Genomic DNA, 16108 nt, shown 5'->3' on the forward strand with positions numbered 1-16108 from the left:
TCAAAACGAGTTCCTGGGGAAGAAAGCCTCAGCTAGGTCAAGAGGAAACTTTTGCATCTTAGATTCCCTTTCCGCTTTGGAGAGGCATTACCCGTTCAAGCCCAGCCAGTGCGACCGGCCAGGACTTACAGCTTTTATCAAGGGTTAGATTTTGCGAAAGATACAAAGAAAGGAGTTTCCTAACACACCGGGTCCTCTCACAGCAACAAGACACCGAAATTAAGCCTACTATGGTTTGTGTCTGTAGGCCTTTTTAGATAAAACTGGCAGTCCCATTAGATAAGAAATGGCTTTTTAGAAGCTTTGGGGGAAGCGCGGGGGTTCTTCGTGGCCTTCCTGTTACTTTGTCTTTGGCAGACCGTAAGAGATGATGGGAACATGTAAGAATGATTGAAAAAGGTTACCGGCGAGTTGCACCCAACAATCTTCTCTCTCCAACTAGTTTCCTGAGAGAAATTATATATCAACGCCTAGGGACGTGAAACAGATCTTCCACTGTTCTGTAATAGAATCCCTCCCTACTCGCGCCCTTACACTAATGCATTGTTTAAAAATCTCCAGTCATGGAGACTTGTCCTTATAATTATCAAAACACCACAGCTAGCTGCACAAGTCTGCTTAAAAACAAAGGGAAGGAGAACAGCAGAGAGAGGAATTGGACAGTATATAAAAACCTTACAAACTTTAGACTACTTAAAGATCATTTCGCTCTTTGGCTTCGTGTTAGTGAACTTCAACTCTAGAGTTAAACTGAAAATCAGACCTCGCGGTTCTGAAAGACAAAAAGTCAGTCCGCGGAGTCAACTTCGTTTTACCGGTGCGTTCCAACCTGATTGTCCGCAACAGCAAGAAGCGCTTTTCCTCCCACCCCACGTTTTTAGATATCTGAGGTCGGGGATGACGGAGTTACGGTGTAGCAGTCAGGAAACAGTTCCTCTGGGTTTAATCATCCCATTCCCAATTCTTCTTCCCCTAGCGCGCCGAGCGCAGCCAGTTCTGGAGGGAACTCACCCTCCCGAGCAGCCAAGGAGGGCCAGGCCCCGGGGATGTGCGCCACGGCGTGGGACCAAACCAAGATAAGCGGCCTGCTCCAAGTTCCCCCCGTTTCCTAGAGCCCGGGAGGGACCTCGTCAACAGGTAGACCTACCCACCAGCCACTCGCCACGAGAGGCAGAAAGTGAGCCCCGCGCGCAACGCTGCCATTCGGACTGCGGGGACCCCAGGAGCGGAGGGCGGAGGAGTAGCGCGACAGGAGGCGAGGGCGCAGACGGCACGGCCGGGAAGGAACGCGGGAGGGGGCAGAAGGAAGAGGAGGAGAAGGAGAAGGAGGTCAGAGCCAGAACAGCCCGGCAGCCCGACCATCGGGGGAGAACGGGCTGAGCCCGGAGCAAGTTGCCTCGGGAGCCCTAATCCTCTCCCGCGAGCTCGCCGAGCGGTCAGTGGCGCACAGCGGCGCCGAGACTGAAATATGATAATCAGAACAGCTGCGCCGCGCGCCCTGCAGCCAATGGGCGCGGCGCTCGCCTGACGTCCCCGCGCGCTGCGTCAGACCAATGGCGATGGAGCTGAGTTGGAGCAGAGAAGTTTGAGTAAGAGATAAGGAAGAGAGGTGCCCGAGCCGCGCCGAGTCCGCCGCCGCCGCAGCGCCTCCGCTCCACCAACTTCGCCGGCTTAAATTGGACTCCCAGATCCGCGAGGGCGCTGCGCAGCCGAGCAGCGGCTCTTTCAGCTTTGGCAACCCCAGGGGCCACTATTTCCCACTTAGCCACAGCTCCAGCATCCTCTCTGTGGGCTGTTCACCAACTGTACAACCACCATTTCACTGTGGACATTACTCCCTCTTACAGATATGGGAGACATGGGAGATCCACCAAAAAGTAAGAGGCTATTTTACCTTGTGGGGCTCGGTGTGCTGTTCTTGTGCGGGGTTCTCTCTCAGGCACCGGCTGAGGTGCCAAGGGCTCTTTGGAGTTGGAGTCATTGCCTGGAGAAAGAGAAAAGGTGGCTTTTTCTTGTTGCCGCTGCGCCTGCATGCTTACTGTCGGTTCTTATCTTCGGGAAACTGATCGTACCTTGTGTTTGAATTCGCCTGTGTACCCTCCAAAACCCTAGCTTTCTGGTGCTAAGCGGTGATTTCCTCCTGGGGAATCCTGAGCTCTCCGAGAAGGTTATTATGTTGCAAAGGTCTGCCTGCACAGTCAATACCCAGAGATGTGAATTAGCATTAGACTTGCAAAAGAGTGACAACTGTATTTATGCCTGCTCTTGCTAACAATATCCAGTCCTATGTGCTATTTAAGAGCGTGCTTCATGGAAAATATAGACATCCCTGCATTCACTTAACGGTTCTAGCCAAACCTTTTCTTTGACTTGACTTATTCATAATCTTTCCCAATGATTATAGCAAAGAGGAAGGAGGGGGATAAAAAGAAATACAAAATAAACGGGTTTGATTGCGTGCTAGGCGTACAAATGTAGACTATTCCAATCTGCATTTTACATATATTCCACCTCCTTTAAAAATGAGTCAAGGTTTTGATGGCACACTTCAATTACCATCCCAAAGTGCAATACTCTTAAAAAAAAAAAAAAAAAAAAAAAGGAAAGGAAAAAAAAAACCTCCCAGAGTACGCCCTATAAGAGAACGACACTAAAAGTGTGTTTATCTCTGTAGGAAGTAAACGGTTAGTCAATCATGTATTTATTTTCATTTCAGAAAAACGTCTGATTTCCCTATGTGTTGGTTGCGGCAATCAGATTCACGATCAGTATATTCTGAGGGTTTCTCCGGATTTGGAATGGCATGCGGCATGTTTGAAATGTGCGGAGTGTAATCAGTATTTGGACGAGAGCTGTACATGCTTTGTTAGGGATGGGAAAACCTACTGTAAAAGAGATTATATCAGGTATGGCATTTACACTTCTTCCTTAATTTTGTGAGATTTCCCTTACTCTCCCCACTCTTTATGTATTATTTGGTGTGGCTTTGTCTTTTTGTGAAGTTTGCCTCTGTGGAGTCATGCAAGCCAAAGTTACCCTGTACATGTGTTACAAAAATCAAGCTATGCTGTTCATTTCATTTTATAGTGGAGAAAAACAAAAACCCTTAACAGTGGTATTCATAATTCTGGGGTATTGAGGCTTGTTTAATTACTTTTGGAATTTATGATGCACAAATTATTTTCGTCTTTCACCCACCCCCTTACAAAACAAAATTTTTAAAAGATGGAGAAGTTTGGGTTTTTAACTTTAAAATAGGGTCGATTTTTATTGTATAGTGCAGTGTTCTGTTTGTTTTTAGTCCTTTTTAAAATTAGTAACTTAAACAAATTTTTTGGTGACATCAATGCAATAGGTGAAATAAAAGTTTGACCGAAGCATGTTTAGAAATCTACTTTGAAAGAGCGAGTACAGGTATTGCTCCTTTTATTTTTTGGGTAAGACCTCCTTCTGAGAAAAATTTAAAACCAACCTAAATATTCCTTGCAGAAAACACCGGAAACTTAATCTTTTTAAATATTAACCCTTTGGTGACATCTGTCTCTTCTTTCTTATCTTATCTGAGCTGATGAATTAAAGCAGATCAAATTGCCCATCATCTGTCTACGAACAATTGGTATATTTAGATAATTGAACAGCTTCCTTTCTCACATTAAAATCTGGTAACTGATAAAATGAGCGAATTGTCCAAATTGACAAGACTGAAACCACATGGGAACTTTCTGAGTTTGGTTTTGTTGTTTTGGAGAGGTTTTTTTTTTTTTTTCCTCCAATTTATTCTGCATCAGGCTTTGCTAATCTCAAGTTTTCTCTGACTTGTGTGTATATATCAGAAACTTTGTTTTCTGCCTTAGAAAGCCAGTAGAGTCTCTAAAGAAAATTGTATTTGTTTTATTAACAAACAGAAGAGGTATCACCATCATTATTATGTAAAATAGCAAAATATCACTTTTTAAATGTCTGATGGCTATTAACAAATAATTAATTAGCTTTTGTAAGGCAAATGGTTTCTGAAGCTTGAGAACTTTTATTAAAGTTTAATTAAGATTTAATATACAGTCACAGTTTGCTCCTGCTCACTTAGTATCCAGCATTTTTTTCTTCTTTTTTATAAATCATGACACGGAGAGGATAATCTTGGTAGATAAAATTAACCTGGTTGGGGGAGGTTAATACTTTAGAGAGGGAGTAAAAGGAAGTAAGGGAAGTCGGGGTACCGGAAGGGGGAGGGATTTTATAAATTGTTTGGTCACCGCCAAAGTCAAGTCTTCACCCTATGAAATGGAAGATCTCACATTGAGTAGGCGGAGGGAGGAAAAACTTTTGAATCCACCTTCTAACCTCTGACAAATGAGCGTTTTCATGGTTTACTAGATTGGTGTGTAAACGCCAGATTCTAGAGAAGGAGAGTCCACTTCAGGAGTATCTTTACTCCTGTGGAAATAGTATTTTGCTCAATTGCACACAGGTTTGCATGTGCCTACTTCTGGATATACACATTTGTAGAAGGACCTAATCATTTTTACCTTCTCTCCACTCTCTCTCAACTCCCTCTCTCTCTCTCTCTCTCTGTGTGTGTGTGTGTGTGTGTGTGTGTGTAAACTTGTAGTTGTAAAAGCAGAACAGACTGAACAGTTAGATTTCCACATCTCTCCTTGGAGAAGCAGTATGCGTCCTCCTCTTGTGTGGATCTTGTCCTCTCTCTTCCATTCTTTATGTTTGTAGGAATGCCCCAGCTTCTGTTATTCCTGAAAGATGCAGAAGGGGCCAGGGAAGTGCAGCCTAGATGGAACCTATAAAGATTGTCCCTTGGTAAGGAAAGGCCAGCAGTGAGAAAGACCTGAGAAGTGGGTCTTTGCATTTTTTCAGTCTGGTCATGGTTTTCAAGAAAATTGAAATAGAGGTAGATGATTTAACAACTTGAAAAAGATTGAGGGAACAGACACAGATTTTTAAAAAATAATAATAATACAAGGAAGAATGAAGAGGAAATGTTCTGTTAACATTGCTGCCTGAAGAAAGTCTATAGTTGGAGAAAAACTGGAAAGTACTTGTGCAAAAGGAGATGTGGAAACGCTCAGAGGTTTCATTTTGTTATTCTGCTTGTTTATTTGTGAGTGTTTGCAAACCGAGTGGGGTGACAATCCCCTTCTCCTACCTCCTTTTTCTTGGAAGGAGGACTTTGTGTTGCAGTTTTAGACATTTCTAGCAGCAGAATTTGGGGGATAGGGAAGTGAAAGTGTGGGTGTCAGTGGCCACCAGAGTCTTTCTGGCTTCCCTCCTGCCAAGATCTGCAAGATCAACCTGGGACTGATGGCTAGAGCAGCAGCCCGAGTCTGGAATCCAATACATTTTCTGTGGTACAGCCTAGGTGTTTTGAACTAAGAGTTACCGCCTGAGACAGAGGTTCATCGGAAAGGAAACGGGAGTAAAAGAAAGGGAGGAGGGAGGAAGGGGAAAAGAGAGATGGGGGAAGGAAGAGAGACAGGGAGGGAGAGAGCAGGGTTTCATTTCTGTCCTTCTGTTCCCAACTTCTGTTTGGAAATGCTGTTTACTTGGGGCGTCTTGCCCGGGATCTTGGGCCAGGGAAGTGCCCGCCTGAAGTGACCCCCTCTTCCTGTGCTTCTCTCCCTGCTCTGGGCTGCCCCCCCCGCCCCCCCCCCCCCCCCCCCCCCCCGCACAGGTTGTACGGGATCAAATGCGCCAAGTGCAGCATCGGCTTCAGCAAGAACGACTTCGTGATGCGTGCCCGCTCCAAGGTGTATCACATCGAGTGTTTCCGCTGTGTGGCCTGCAGCCGCCAGCTCATCCCTGGGGACGAATTTGCGCTTCGGGAGGACGGTCTCTTCTGCCGAGCAGACCACGATGTGGTGGAGAGGGCCAGTCTGGGCGCTGGCGACCCGCTTAGTCCCCTGCATCCAGCGCGGCCACTGCAAATGGCAGGTACTCCTCTGCCCGGCTCGGGTAGGCAGGCGCCAGGTTAAGCCAGCCTGTGTGCCAGCGGCCACAACAACGGTGGTAGCTACAGGGGTGGTGGTAGTGTTTGCCTGCAGTTAAATGAAGTGTTTTGTACGCAATTTGCTTGCGCTGTGCTCTGCTCCTTTGCAGCAAGGTTCAGTGCACTTACTGTCTCCCTTGATTCCCCAAGCACACCTACACCACCGTCTGTGTCTATATGGTTACACATAAATGTACACCACTTGTGTACACGTGTATACACAAGCCCAAACATTACTTCCAGTTCGCTTTGGTCTCCAAACCTTGGCTTGCTGAAAATGGGCTTCAGCTCCCAGCCAGGTATTCTCCTGCTGCCTAATTAAAGGGGCGGAGCCCCGGGTCCCTGGAGCTTCATCCTTTAACCCAATGAAGGAAGCTTAGGTGGCCTGAAGTCATTTAGTCTCCCAAATCCTTTTTCCTTGTGAGTTGCTTCACGGTCGAAAATTTTTTTAAATTTTTTATCTTTTTGTGAGAGAACAGGACTGAAAAGATACAATTTTAAAAACTGCAGGCCATTTCACAGAGCTATAATTTAAAACTGTCAACAAGCTAATCTGCAGTAATTGCCTTTTAAAGGGAGCCTGTTTCTTTAAATCATTCATTCTATATGATTTGGTGAGAGTTTCATCTTCAGGCCCATGGTTGTAGCTCTAAATTGACCCCATAGGTGTTGGCCTGACACTAGGGGGTTGTAGAAGGTGCAGGATGTGTATCATATAGATAAGAGGACTCATTCCCAAGGAAGAGGAGTGGAAACCTGGCAAGGTTGGTCAGGACCAAAGAAGGTGGACAGTGTTTCCAAACCTGACTTTCTGTCATGAATAGATCGACTCTTTTGCAGTTTTAAAGTATAAATTCCCACTAAACACAGAAGGTGAGGAAACTGTAGTGCTCCCTTACCCTTCTGCCTTCTGGCAGCTCTAAGAATTCTGTTCAGGGGGATTTGTGACTAGTTTGCACTGGGGCAAGGCCAGGGGTGGTGCTCCTGTTCAGTGGAGCCTGCACTCTGCTTGCCGGGAAGCACAGAGGAAGCTAAAATACCGGGAGGGAGGCAGGGGACATATCCCAGCCACCGTTTATCTAGAGCCTAGGCAGCTCAACAGAGTTTCTGTTTTCTACTGCTTGGGGTCTGCCCATCTCAGGAACATCCATGTATTACTTTAGATTTAATACGAAGGAAGAGCAAGGATTGGAGATATGGCAGAAATAGCGAAAATCTTCAGCCCCTTGACATGATTGTCCTCTCGGACTGAAGTTCAAGGCGTTTTGGCAGAGTTCTCAGCCTTCCCCTTGCAGAAATCCCTGCTCGTGTAGTATTTACGGCTGTCACTGAAGTGCTCTGCGTTCTTCCTTGTACCCTCTGTGGCCTTGGCCCAAGAGAAAATTCTGAGCCTGGAGAGGGTGGTAATCAATGTAACTGGGGCCCAGTCTGGTCACAAGGAAACGTGAGAAAGGAGGAGAAACAGTGCTGAAAAATGCCACGCCTGCTGTGAACAGGGGGACAGATTTTAAACCTGCTTCCCTTGGCTAACACTTTGTTGACACGAGGAGGGGCGGGTGCTGCATTCCGGCCCGGTATTACTCAGCATTGACCTCTGCAGATTAGAGAGGAAGATTTTATTCTCCCTTTCACCCTCTTCGCCCCACCTCTGCCGCCCCCTGCTTTGTGTGCCGAGGCTGCAAACGCTAGCAATTGTCCTGGAGTATCTCAGGCGGGCGAGCAAGCGGGCGGGCGGGCGAGCGAGCTAGCGCGGGCGGGCAGGCGACTGAGGGCGGGCGGGCGAGCGAGTGGCCAGCCCAGCGCTCATGGCGCTCCTTGCCCCGCAGCGGAGCCCATCTCCGCCAGGCAGCCGGCCCTGCGGCCCCACGTCCACAAGCAGCCGGAGAAGACCACCCGCGTGCGGACTGTGCTGAACGAGAAGCAGCTGCACACCTTGCGGACCTGCTACGCCGCAAACCCGCGGCCGGATGCGCTCATGAAGGAGCAACTGGTAGAGATGACGGGCCTCAGTCCCCGTGTGATCCGGGTCTGGTTTCAAAACAAGCGGTGCAAGGACAAGAAGCGAAGCATCATGATGAAGCAACTCCAGCAGCAGCAGCCCAATGACAAAACTGTGAGTGGCTCTGGGGCCAGGCAGGGAATGCGAGGGGGAAGTAGATGCGGCGTGCGAGGTGCGTTCCTGGTGCCCAGTCTGGCCGGCGCGCGGTTTTCGATCCTGCTCCTGGGCAGGAGTTTGGCTGGGGCTGCCCCTTATCCCCACCCCCACCCCTGCTTTGGGGAGAGGTTACCCGGCGCGGGCCGCCAGCCGAAGGCGGGGAAGCTTGGAGGCTCCGTACGCCAGGGGAGCGGTAGCCAGGTCCCAACCTCGTGGGTGGGCTCATGCCCTTCCTCCTCGCCTGTACCTGCGAACTGGAGAAACGCCGTCCTCCCCTCCGAGGGCAGGCGGCAATGAGGTTTGGCCCGGGTTTTGCCAACATTCAGATCGTCAGTTCCTCACGTACAGTAGAAGAGGGAGGGATAACACCTTGGGTTCCTACCTACATCCAGGGGTTCCGTGAGCAGGTCACCCTGTGAGCCCCCAGGGCGCACTGTACTTTTGAGTAAGGTTGGCCGCTGCGCACCTTCAGGCTGAGGAGTTCCCCCAAGGTGACCCGCATGCCCAGAGCACCCTCTGCTCCAGGTGAAGCCCAGGCCTCCACAGAGACTTGCACCAGTATCCACTGTTATCTTGGGCCCACGGAAGCACCCACTCTGCAGGCCTCCTGGTGAAGTTAAGCTAGAGTTTCTTTTCTTTCTTTTTTTTTTTTTTTTCTTTTTTTCTTTTACTGCTTTGGCCCTATTTTTAAATGCCATAAAACCTGCTGTCATTAAACTTGGCAGGCTGGCCAAGACTGGGTCAGGGCACTTTCTGAGTTGGTTAGTGCGTAATAGCACAATAGGAACCAGACCCAAATGCTTTGGGGGGATGAGGTGGGGGGCTGGCTCTTCCTTGAGGATAACTGCTTGGAAAAAATCTGCAGCTTACTGAAACTGCCCAGAAAACCACCCTGTCTAGAGGCTGAAGGGAAACCCTGCTTACCTCAGCTTTCTAGTTCTGGGAAGCTATGGCCTGAGAAGGCAGAGGGGAGGAATTGGGCTGAGCTGTGAAGGTAAAGGGGAAGAAGAAAATTATAGTAGAATTTGGTTTAATAAGGTCCATGCAGACCTAATAGTCCAGCCCACAGAGGCAGAAACATAAAACACAATAAAACAAAACTGCATTCTAGCTAATATCTATAGGTACAGCAGATTAACTGAGTCAATAAAGGCCACTAGATAGATAAGATAATACCAGGGTATATTTGCTTAGCCTGTGCAGGCAATGGAGGGAGGGAATTTGCTCATTAACATGTTGGGATTGGTGGGGGGGGGGGCCTATTCACAGAATATCCAGGGGATGACAGGAACTCCCATGGTGGCTGCCAGTCCAGAGAGGCACGACGGTGGCTTACAGGCTAACCCAGTGGAGGTACAAAGTTACCAGCCACCTTGGAAAGTACTGAGCGACTTCGCCTTGCAGAGTGACATAGATCAGCCTGCTTTTCAGCAACTGGTAAGTGTCAGCTCCCAGATGGAAGAGGCTGAATTCCCAACAGGGGACTCTGGTTTAACTGTCACACACTGAAAGATTCAGTGGGGAGGGTGCCTTCTTGGGCTCAGGGTTGGGGAGAAACCAAGGAGATGGGTAATGAAGAGAAGGGAGACAAAAAGAGAAGGAAAACGAACCTCTTGTGCATCTTTTTTTTTTTTTTTATGAGACTGCATAATTTGACCATATAGGTTGAATTTTCTATCAATCAGGACTTCTTTGAAGGATTAATTTCAAGGTACCTAACTCTAGGTAGCATGTGCCAGAAGATGTACAGTGTTGGAGAATCATACATCTTAGAATTTTAGAGTTGTCCAGGACTTCAGGAAATCGTCTTGGCATTTCAATCAGCAATTAGTAAGTTTATCCTTCCTGAGCATCTAGACAATGGGCTATATAAGGACCCAAATCAAGGTGATTGTAGTACATAATCAATGCTATAATACATAATCAGTGTCATTATCAATAAACAGCAGCCACATGTCTGGGTGCAGTTTTCAAATATATCAATAAAGATTATTCAAAGAGATCAATACTTTTTGTTACGGTATCCCTTGCTGGGAATATCTTAATCTAAAATGTAGAATCGTTTAAACGTTTTCAAGTGTATGAGTTCAAATGTCATAGAGACACACACCGTGTACCATGTATAGCAAAAGGGACATGAGCTCTACCAATCAGAAGTAAAGTGTTCAATCTGTGAAAACCTTAACATGTTTTCCACATCCAGTGAAGAGAAAATTAATTCACTTTTTGCCTACAAAAGGCATAAGGGATCAAGATGAATAAGAACAATAAATATATATCCTTCGTAATATGCTGTATGTATATATATGATTTTTTTTCTTGAAGAGTAATCAGCCTTATAGAATCTTGTTTCGTAAAATTTAAAGATGTATCCCAAAACCTTATTCCTTTTTTTGGAAATAAACCTTTAGTTGAGGTTAGCTTTTTACCCTCATATTTACCTGAAGGGTGTTTACTTTCTCAATGTCAACAGTTAGGTAATTGGCCAGAGGCAAGTGGTTAAAAGGGCTTAGCCCCAGGCTGGTGTTTGCAAATGCTAAGTGGGTACAGAGGCTAGAAGTCCCTTAATCTCATATTGGAAAAATTTACTGTAGAAAGAAATGTGGGCTCTGGAACTAGGAAAAAAAAATATTTTAAGGCCATTAATCTGTTGAGTTATTTGAACAAAACCTGAATCACAGAAGGAAGCTAAGGGGAGGGTTCAGGGCAGCCAAATGTTTGCACTTTCTGAAACTTTAGTGTCAGATGAGAGCTGTGGAAGGGAAGCTGAGGCAGGGGTGGGCATGGTTAGAGAAGGTTTACAACAGCAGTCCGGTATGTTTACGGTTAAAGAAGGTGTCAGATATTTAAGAAGGAGTCAGATATTAGGGTTAAAAGAAGGAATCAGAATGGGATGATGTCATAATATATGGGTCTCATTTTGGAAGGAAGAGCCTGATGTAAAGAGAGAGAGAGAGAAAGGCCAAAAAGCAGCAGGACCAACAAGGAAGAATGCCCAAGCTATGAGCCTGCTGAGGGGTTAATCTTTGTTCTGTGGAGCCTTCTCTCAATCTCCCGTCAAAGGATCTGAGCCTGTTAACAGATTTTTCAACTGAAGAAGAGAGTCTTTGATGGCTAGAGACTGAGAGCTCGCCTACTCCCAGGGCAACATGTAGCCAGCAGGATAATTTTATCTTGAACATGCATAGTAGAGTTGTGATGCCATTTTACAGTGGGAAACACATTTGTTCTTAAATAATTTAATGTAACATAATGTTGGGATTTCAGTTTCAGTTAAAACAGAGATCTTTTGGAAGATGGGAAAGTGAGAGGATTTCTTCTCAAGTTTTTCTTCTCTAGGCTTTCTCTAAGCTTGTTAAAATTCAGTTATCTATGTGGGTATCTTTACCTATCTATCTACACAAACATTTCTACATACACAATATGATGAGTTTATAATCTTTTTATGAATACTATTCCAGCGTCCTTTATTTATTTCTCAACCTTCTATGCAGGTCAATTTTTCAGAAGGAGGACCGGGCTCTAATTCCACTGGCAGTGAAGTAGCATCAATGTCCTCTCAACTTCCAGATACACCTAACAGCATGGTAGCCAGTCCTATTGAGGCATGAGGAACATTCATTCTGTATTTTTTTTCCCTGTTGGAGAAAGTGGGAAATTATAATGTTGAACTCTGAAACGAAAGTATTTAACAACCCAGTCAGTGAAAACTGAATCAAGAAATGAATGCTCCATGAAATGCACGAAGTCTGTTTTAATGACAAGGTGGTATGGTAGCAACACTGTGAAGACAATCATGGGATTTTACTAGAATTGAACAACAAACAAAACGCAAAACCCAGTATATGCTATTCAATGATCTTAGAAGTACTGAGAAAAATAAAAAGACGTTTTTAAAACGTAGAGGATTTATATTCAAGGATCTCAAAAAAAGCATTTTCATTTCACTGCACATCTAGAGAAAAACAAAAATAGAAAATTTTCTAGTCCATCCTAATCTGAATGGTGCTGTCATTGCCTTGCCAAATAGGAGCTCCAGCAAAAGCGCAGGAAGAGAGACTGGCCTCCTTGGCTGAAAGAGTCCTTTCAGGAAGGTGGAGCTGCATTGGTTTGCGATGTTTTAAGTTGACTTTAACAAGGGGTTAGTTGAAATCCTGGGTCTCTTGGCCTATCCTGTAGCTGGTTTATTTTTTACTTTGCCCCCTCCCCCCCTTTTTTGAGATCCATCCTTTATCAAGAAGTCTGAAGCGACTTTAAAGGTTTTTGAATTCAGATTTAAAAACCAACTTATAAAGCATTGCAACAAGGTTACCTCTATTTTGCCACAAGCGTCTCGGGATTGTGTTTGACTTGTGTCTGTCCAAGAACTTTTCCCCCAAAGATGTGTATAGTTATTGGTTTAAATGACTGTTTTTTCTCTCTATGGAAATAAAAAGGAAAAAAAGGAAAAATTTTTTGTTCGCTCTTGCATTGCAAAAATTATAAAGTAATTTATTATTTATTGTCAGAAGACTTGCCACTTTTCATGTCATTTGACATTTTTTGTTTGCTGAAGTAAAAAAAAAAAAGATAAAGGTTGTATGGTGGTCTTTGAATTATATGTCTAATTGTATGTGTTTTGTCTTTTTCTTAAATATTATGTGAAATCAAAGCGCCATATGTAGAATTATATCTTCAGGACTATTTCACTAATAAACATTTGGCATAGATAAATATATAAACACAGTGATCCAGGGTCCCTCTTTTATGTTTACAAACAAGCTATTCAAATGTCTGAAAGTAAGGATTGCATGTGAATTGGAGTAAACTGACACACAATAGGAGTGATGTTGTATTGCAAGTAGTTAAGGTTGAGTTTGCAAGTTTGCATTTCAATAGTTGGATCAGAGTTGGTTGGAAACCCCTTAGCTCTCAGCTATGATAATGCTACTGGTTTTGTGAAAATGAGATGCTGTTCTCTGTCCTGACCCCTCTCTTTCCTTCCCCCAGTCTCTTCCTTGCCGTACCCCACCCATCCACCCACCCCAAATAGGAAAAGGGTCTTGCTTAAAATGGCTTTTGATTCAGAGTCACTATTTTATTTTCTTAGAATAAGTGATTTATACCAAAGGCTCTTGCTTGGGATTGTTGAAATGACCTGTATGTCAAATATATAAGCTCTTGGTAAAAGAGAGGCTTTCTGCCTAGCCAGTGAGGTATGACCATTATTTACCAGTGGCGGCTGTCAGCCGATTGAGAAATGCTGCTGTATTTGTGCAGAAGGAACAGGCCTAGAGAAGAGAGTATGCTCTGCAATTCCCAGACCAGTCAGTGTATGCATTTTCTTGCCTCTTCTCCCGTCTCCCACCTCTGATTTGTCCCTTCCCCAAGTCTAATTTCAAAAATCTTGGGAAAGCTGACTGGCTATGGGGAGACGGTTCTGTTGGGAAACCACCTTTTATGGGGTGGGGTAGCAGGTCGTGTGCTTTGCTGAACCCATCAGCTATCAGAGTTACCGGCATGCTCTCTGGGGTAGACTACTCCCTGCCGCTCCCCCCGCCCCCAGCAATAGTTCAAGTCCTAGAGCCAGAACCCTGGAAAAGATAAATGGCACTGCCCGAAATTGGGCTTCTTGGTGCTTCTTCGTTTGCTGGTGTCGAATTAGGATTTGGGTATTCACCCTGTTCCCTCGCCTCCCTTTACCCCCACCCCAGGATGATGCTTTGACTCTGGAAACTGCATTCATTTGTATGCGCGAGTGTAATGCCATTTTCAGTACCTGACAATTCTTAATAAATGTGAAAACTAAAGTACCCTAATCGTGTGTCGTGTGGCATACCCCTCCGGGCTCCATAGGGTGAGGTGGAGGCTCTGCCCCCCAGCTCTCAAGTTGCTTTCACCCTCTCCAAACCTGCCGCAAGTCTGGAAGCCAGCCTCAATTAGGCTTTTGTTTGGCTTGGTTCTACGTAACGGGTTAATTACAGGCTCTAACGTGGGGGCAGAGAGAAAACAAACTTTGCATTGAAAATGTTACAGTGCATTAGACATGCCCGTTGATTACTTTGATTGTTGTGTCTAATTCTTGACAGAGGGTTAATAATTTGGCGGGTGGTAATAATGGCTTGCAGTCTTCTGCTGAGGAAAACAAGAGTTGTGTCTTATCTCACACGGATCTTCTCCGGGAAAGGTTTTTTGTTTGTTTGTTTGTTGTTGTTGTTGTTTTTAACTCAGATCTCCCTCCTCTAATCTCTTGCCAAGGGACTTTACTGTTTTAGCTTCCCATTCACTATTTCTATTGTTCTCTTTTTTCCTTTTTCCTCACCATGATAGCTGAAATGGCAACTAATATTCATGTATAAGGATGGCAGGTTCAATGTGAATATTGGTGTCATGCCTGCAAAGTTACTGAGAGTCCAAGCCTTCCTTACTTGGAAAACACTGGACCCGCTTCCCCAGCCATAGCCTCTGGAGGACTCAAAAATGTTAGGGACTAGAGATGGAAAACACTTTCTTTAGGGTTTGAATGCAATAGAGGTCCTTAAGTGAGGCACCCATCTTTGTGAAGCTTTTTCCTCCTCAAATTGATTTCTAAGATTAAGAATATGTTTGCATGTTTTGGTGGGGGGCAGTGATGTTTTACATATATAGATGTCAGTCTATTCTGAAGTCCATCGCTTGAATTTAGCCACAATAATTTAGGGAGGGGGTGATGAATGATTTGGTTTCACTTGCTAGATTCAAGATATTTGTTGCCTGGTGGCTGAGAATGGACTAATGGGTCAATAGCATTCTAGTTCTTTCATTTTTTGTATGAAGGTGTGTCTTCCCCTTTTAGACTCCTCAGCCTGCACTCTAAAATGTGTAGCAGAAATGTCATTTTGTTCACAAATCATCTCTTACATACTCTCCTCTTCTCTGCACACCTCTGGAGACTGAGTTTTGAGCTCTGCTCTTGTAATGAAATTCCTCTTGTTCGTTATTATCTCTGATCATCCCTCCCTTATTACTCTGAATTCTTCCTTCTGGACATTATGACTCATTTCCTCCAGCTTCTGCAAGCTAAAATTTAATGCAGCTAAAAACATCTAGTATGCTCCCCTTAAATCAGAAAATTCATATCAGTATACACAGTCTTAAAGACAGGATATTGTTTCCCCTATAGTTTCAGCACAATACTGTCTTCCATTTCAGCCTATTTTCCCTCTATCCCATTCATGAAATAAACTTGGGTTTTCTTACAAATCAAAAAAGTTCTTTTCTAAGTTAGAATCATGTTTGAAGATTTTTTTCTCCTTTGAAACAAGTTTTGTGGTTACTCGTAATTCTGTGTGGGTATGTGTAGCCACTTGCCCATTGACAACTTTCCTGGAGTTCAAGATTAAGTAGATGACTTTGTGATGTCTGACTGCTATTCACCCTGATCAACTTGTTAAACTCATAATGTTGACCTCTATTCTGGTGTATCTTATCCTTTTGAAACTAGCTGAAAAGACAATGTGCTTTCAGGTTACCTTGGAAGTACTTTGTATTTCCCTAGCACCTTGAATTTTAAGTCAAAAGATCCATCTCATGAAATGTAACTGTGGTAAATCCCATGTGGCTTTACTTAGCCTTTTCTTTTTTCAAAAAAAAAAAAAAGAAAAAAGTTTAAAGAGCTAAGTTTGGATGGCACCCAGCCACTTTGGGTTTTTAATCTCATTCCTAAAACAAGTGAACTGTCTAAGCAGAAAGTACTTATTTTCTTACTGGTAAAGTTCAGTTTAGTCAACTTTTGTAAGTGAGATTCATCATCCAAATGATGCCTGAGTTCTATTTCTCTAGGAATATTTACTTCCTTTTCACTAATCAACAACTAAAGATTTACGTTGCAACAGGGCAAATTGTTTTTCTTGGGGGAGCACAAGAAGAAAAAGGAGGGAGCAATTTTTGTGTATTTATTTTCAAAGTGTTCTCTTAAAAAACGGCCCCACATCTTG

The 16108-nt window shown here is 44.5% G+C and overlaps 1 protein-coding gene across 1 annotated transcript; it reads left to right on the forward strand.

Annotated features, from left to right (window-relative positions):
* Positions 1-1227: 1227 nt before the first annotated feature.
* On the forward strand, positions 1228-12874 carry ISL1 (ISL LIM homeobox 1). Its single transcript, XM_033179540.1, has 6 exons — positions 1228-1877; positions 2717-2906; positions 5684-5943; positions 7825-8111; positions 9423-9590; positions 11648-12874. Exons 1-6 carry the CDS (start codon positions 1850-1852, stop codon positions 11762-11764), a joined length of 1050 nt encoding a protein of 349 aa, XP_033035431.1. The 5' UTR covers positions 1228-1849; the 3' UTR covers positions 11765-12874.
* The last annotated feature ends 3234 nt before the right edge of the window (positions 12875-16108 follow it).

This window comes from Trachypithecus francoisi, unplaced genomic scaffold (assembly GCF_009764315.1).
Source record: "Trachypithecus francoisi isolate TF-2019V2 unplaced genomic scaffold, Tfra_2.0 Lachesis_group2, whole genome shotgun sequence".
Taxonomy (NCBI): Eukaryota; Metazoa; Chordata; class Mammalia; order Primates; family Cercopithecidae; genus Trachypithecus; species Trachypithecus francoisi.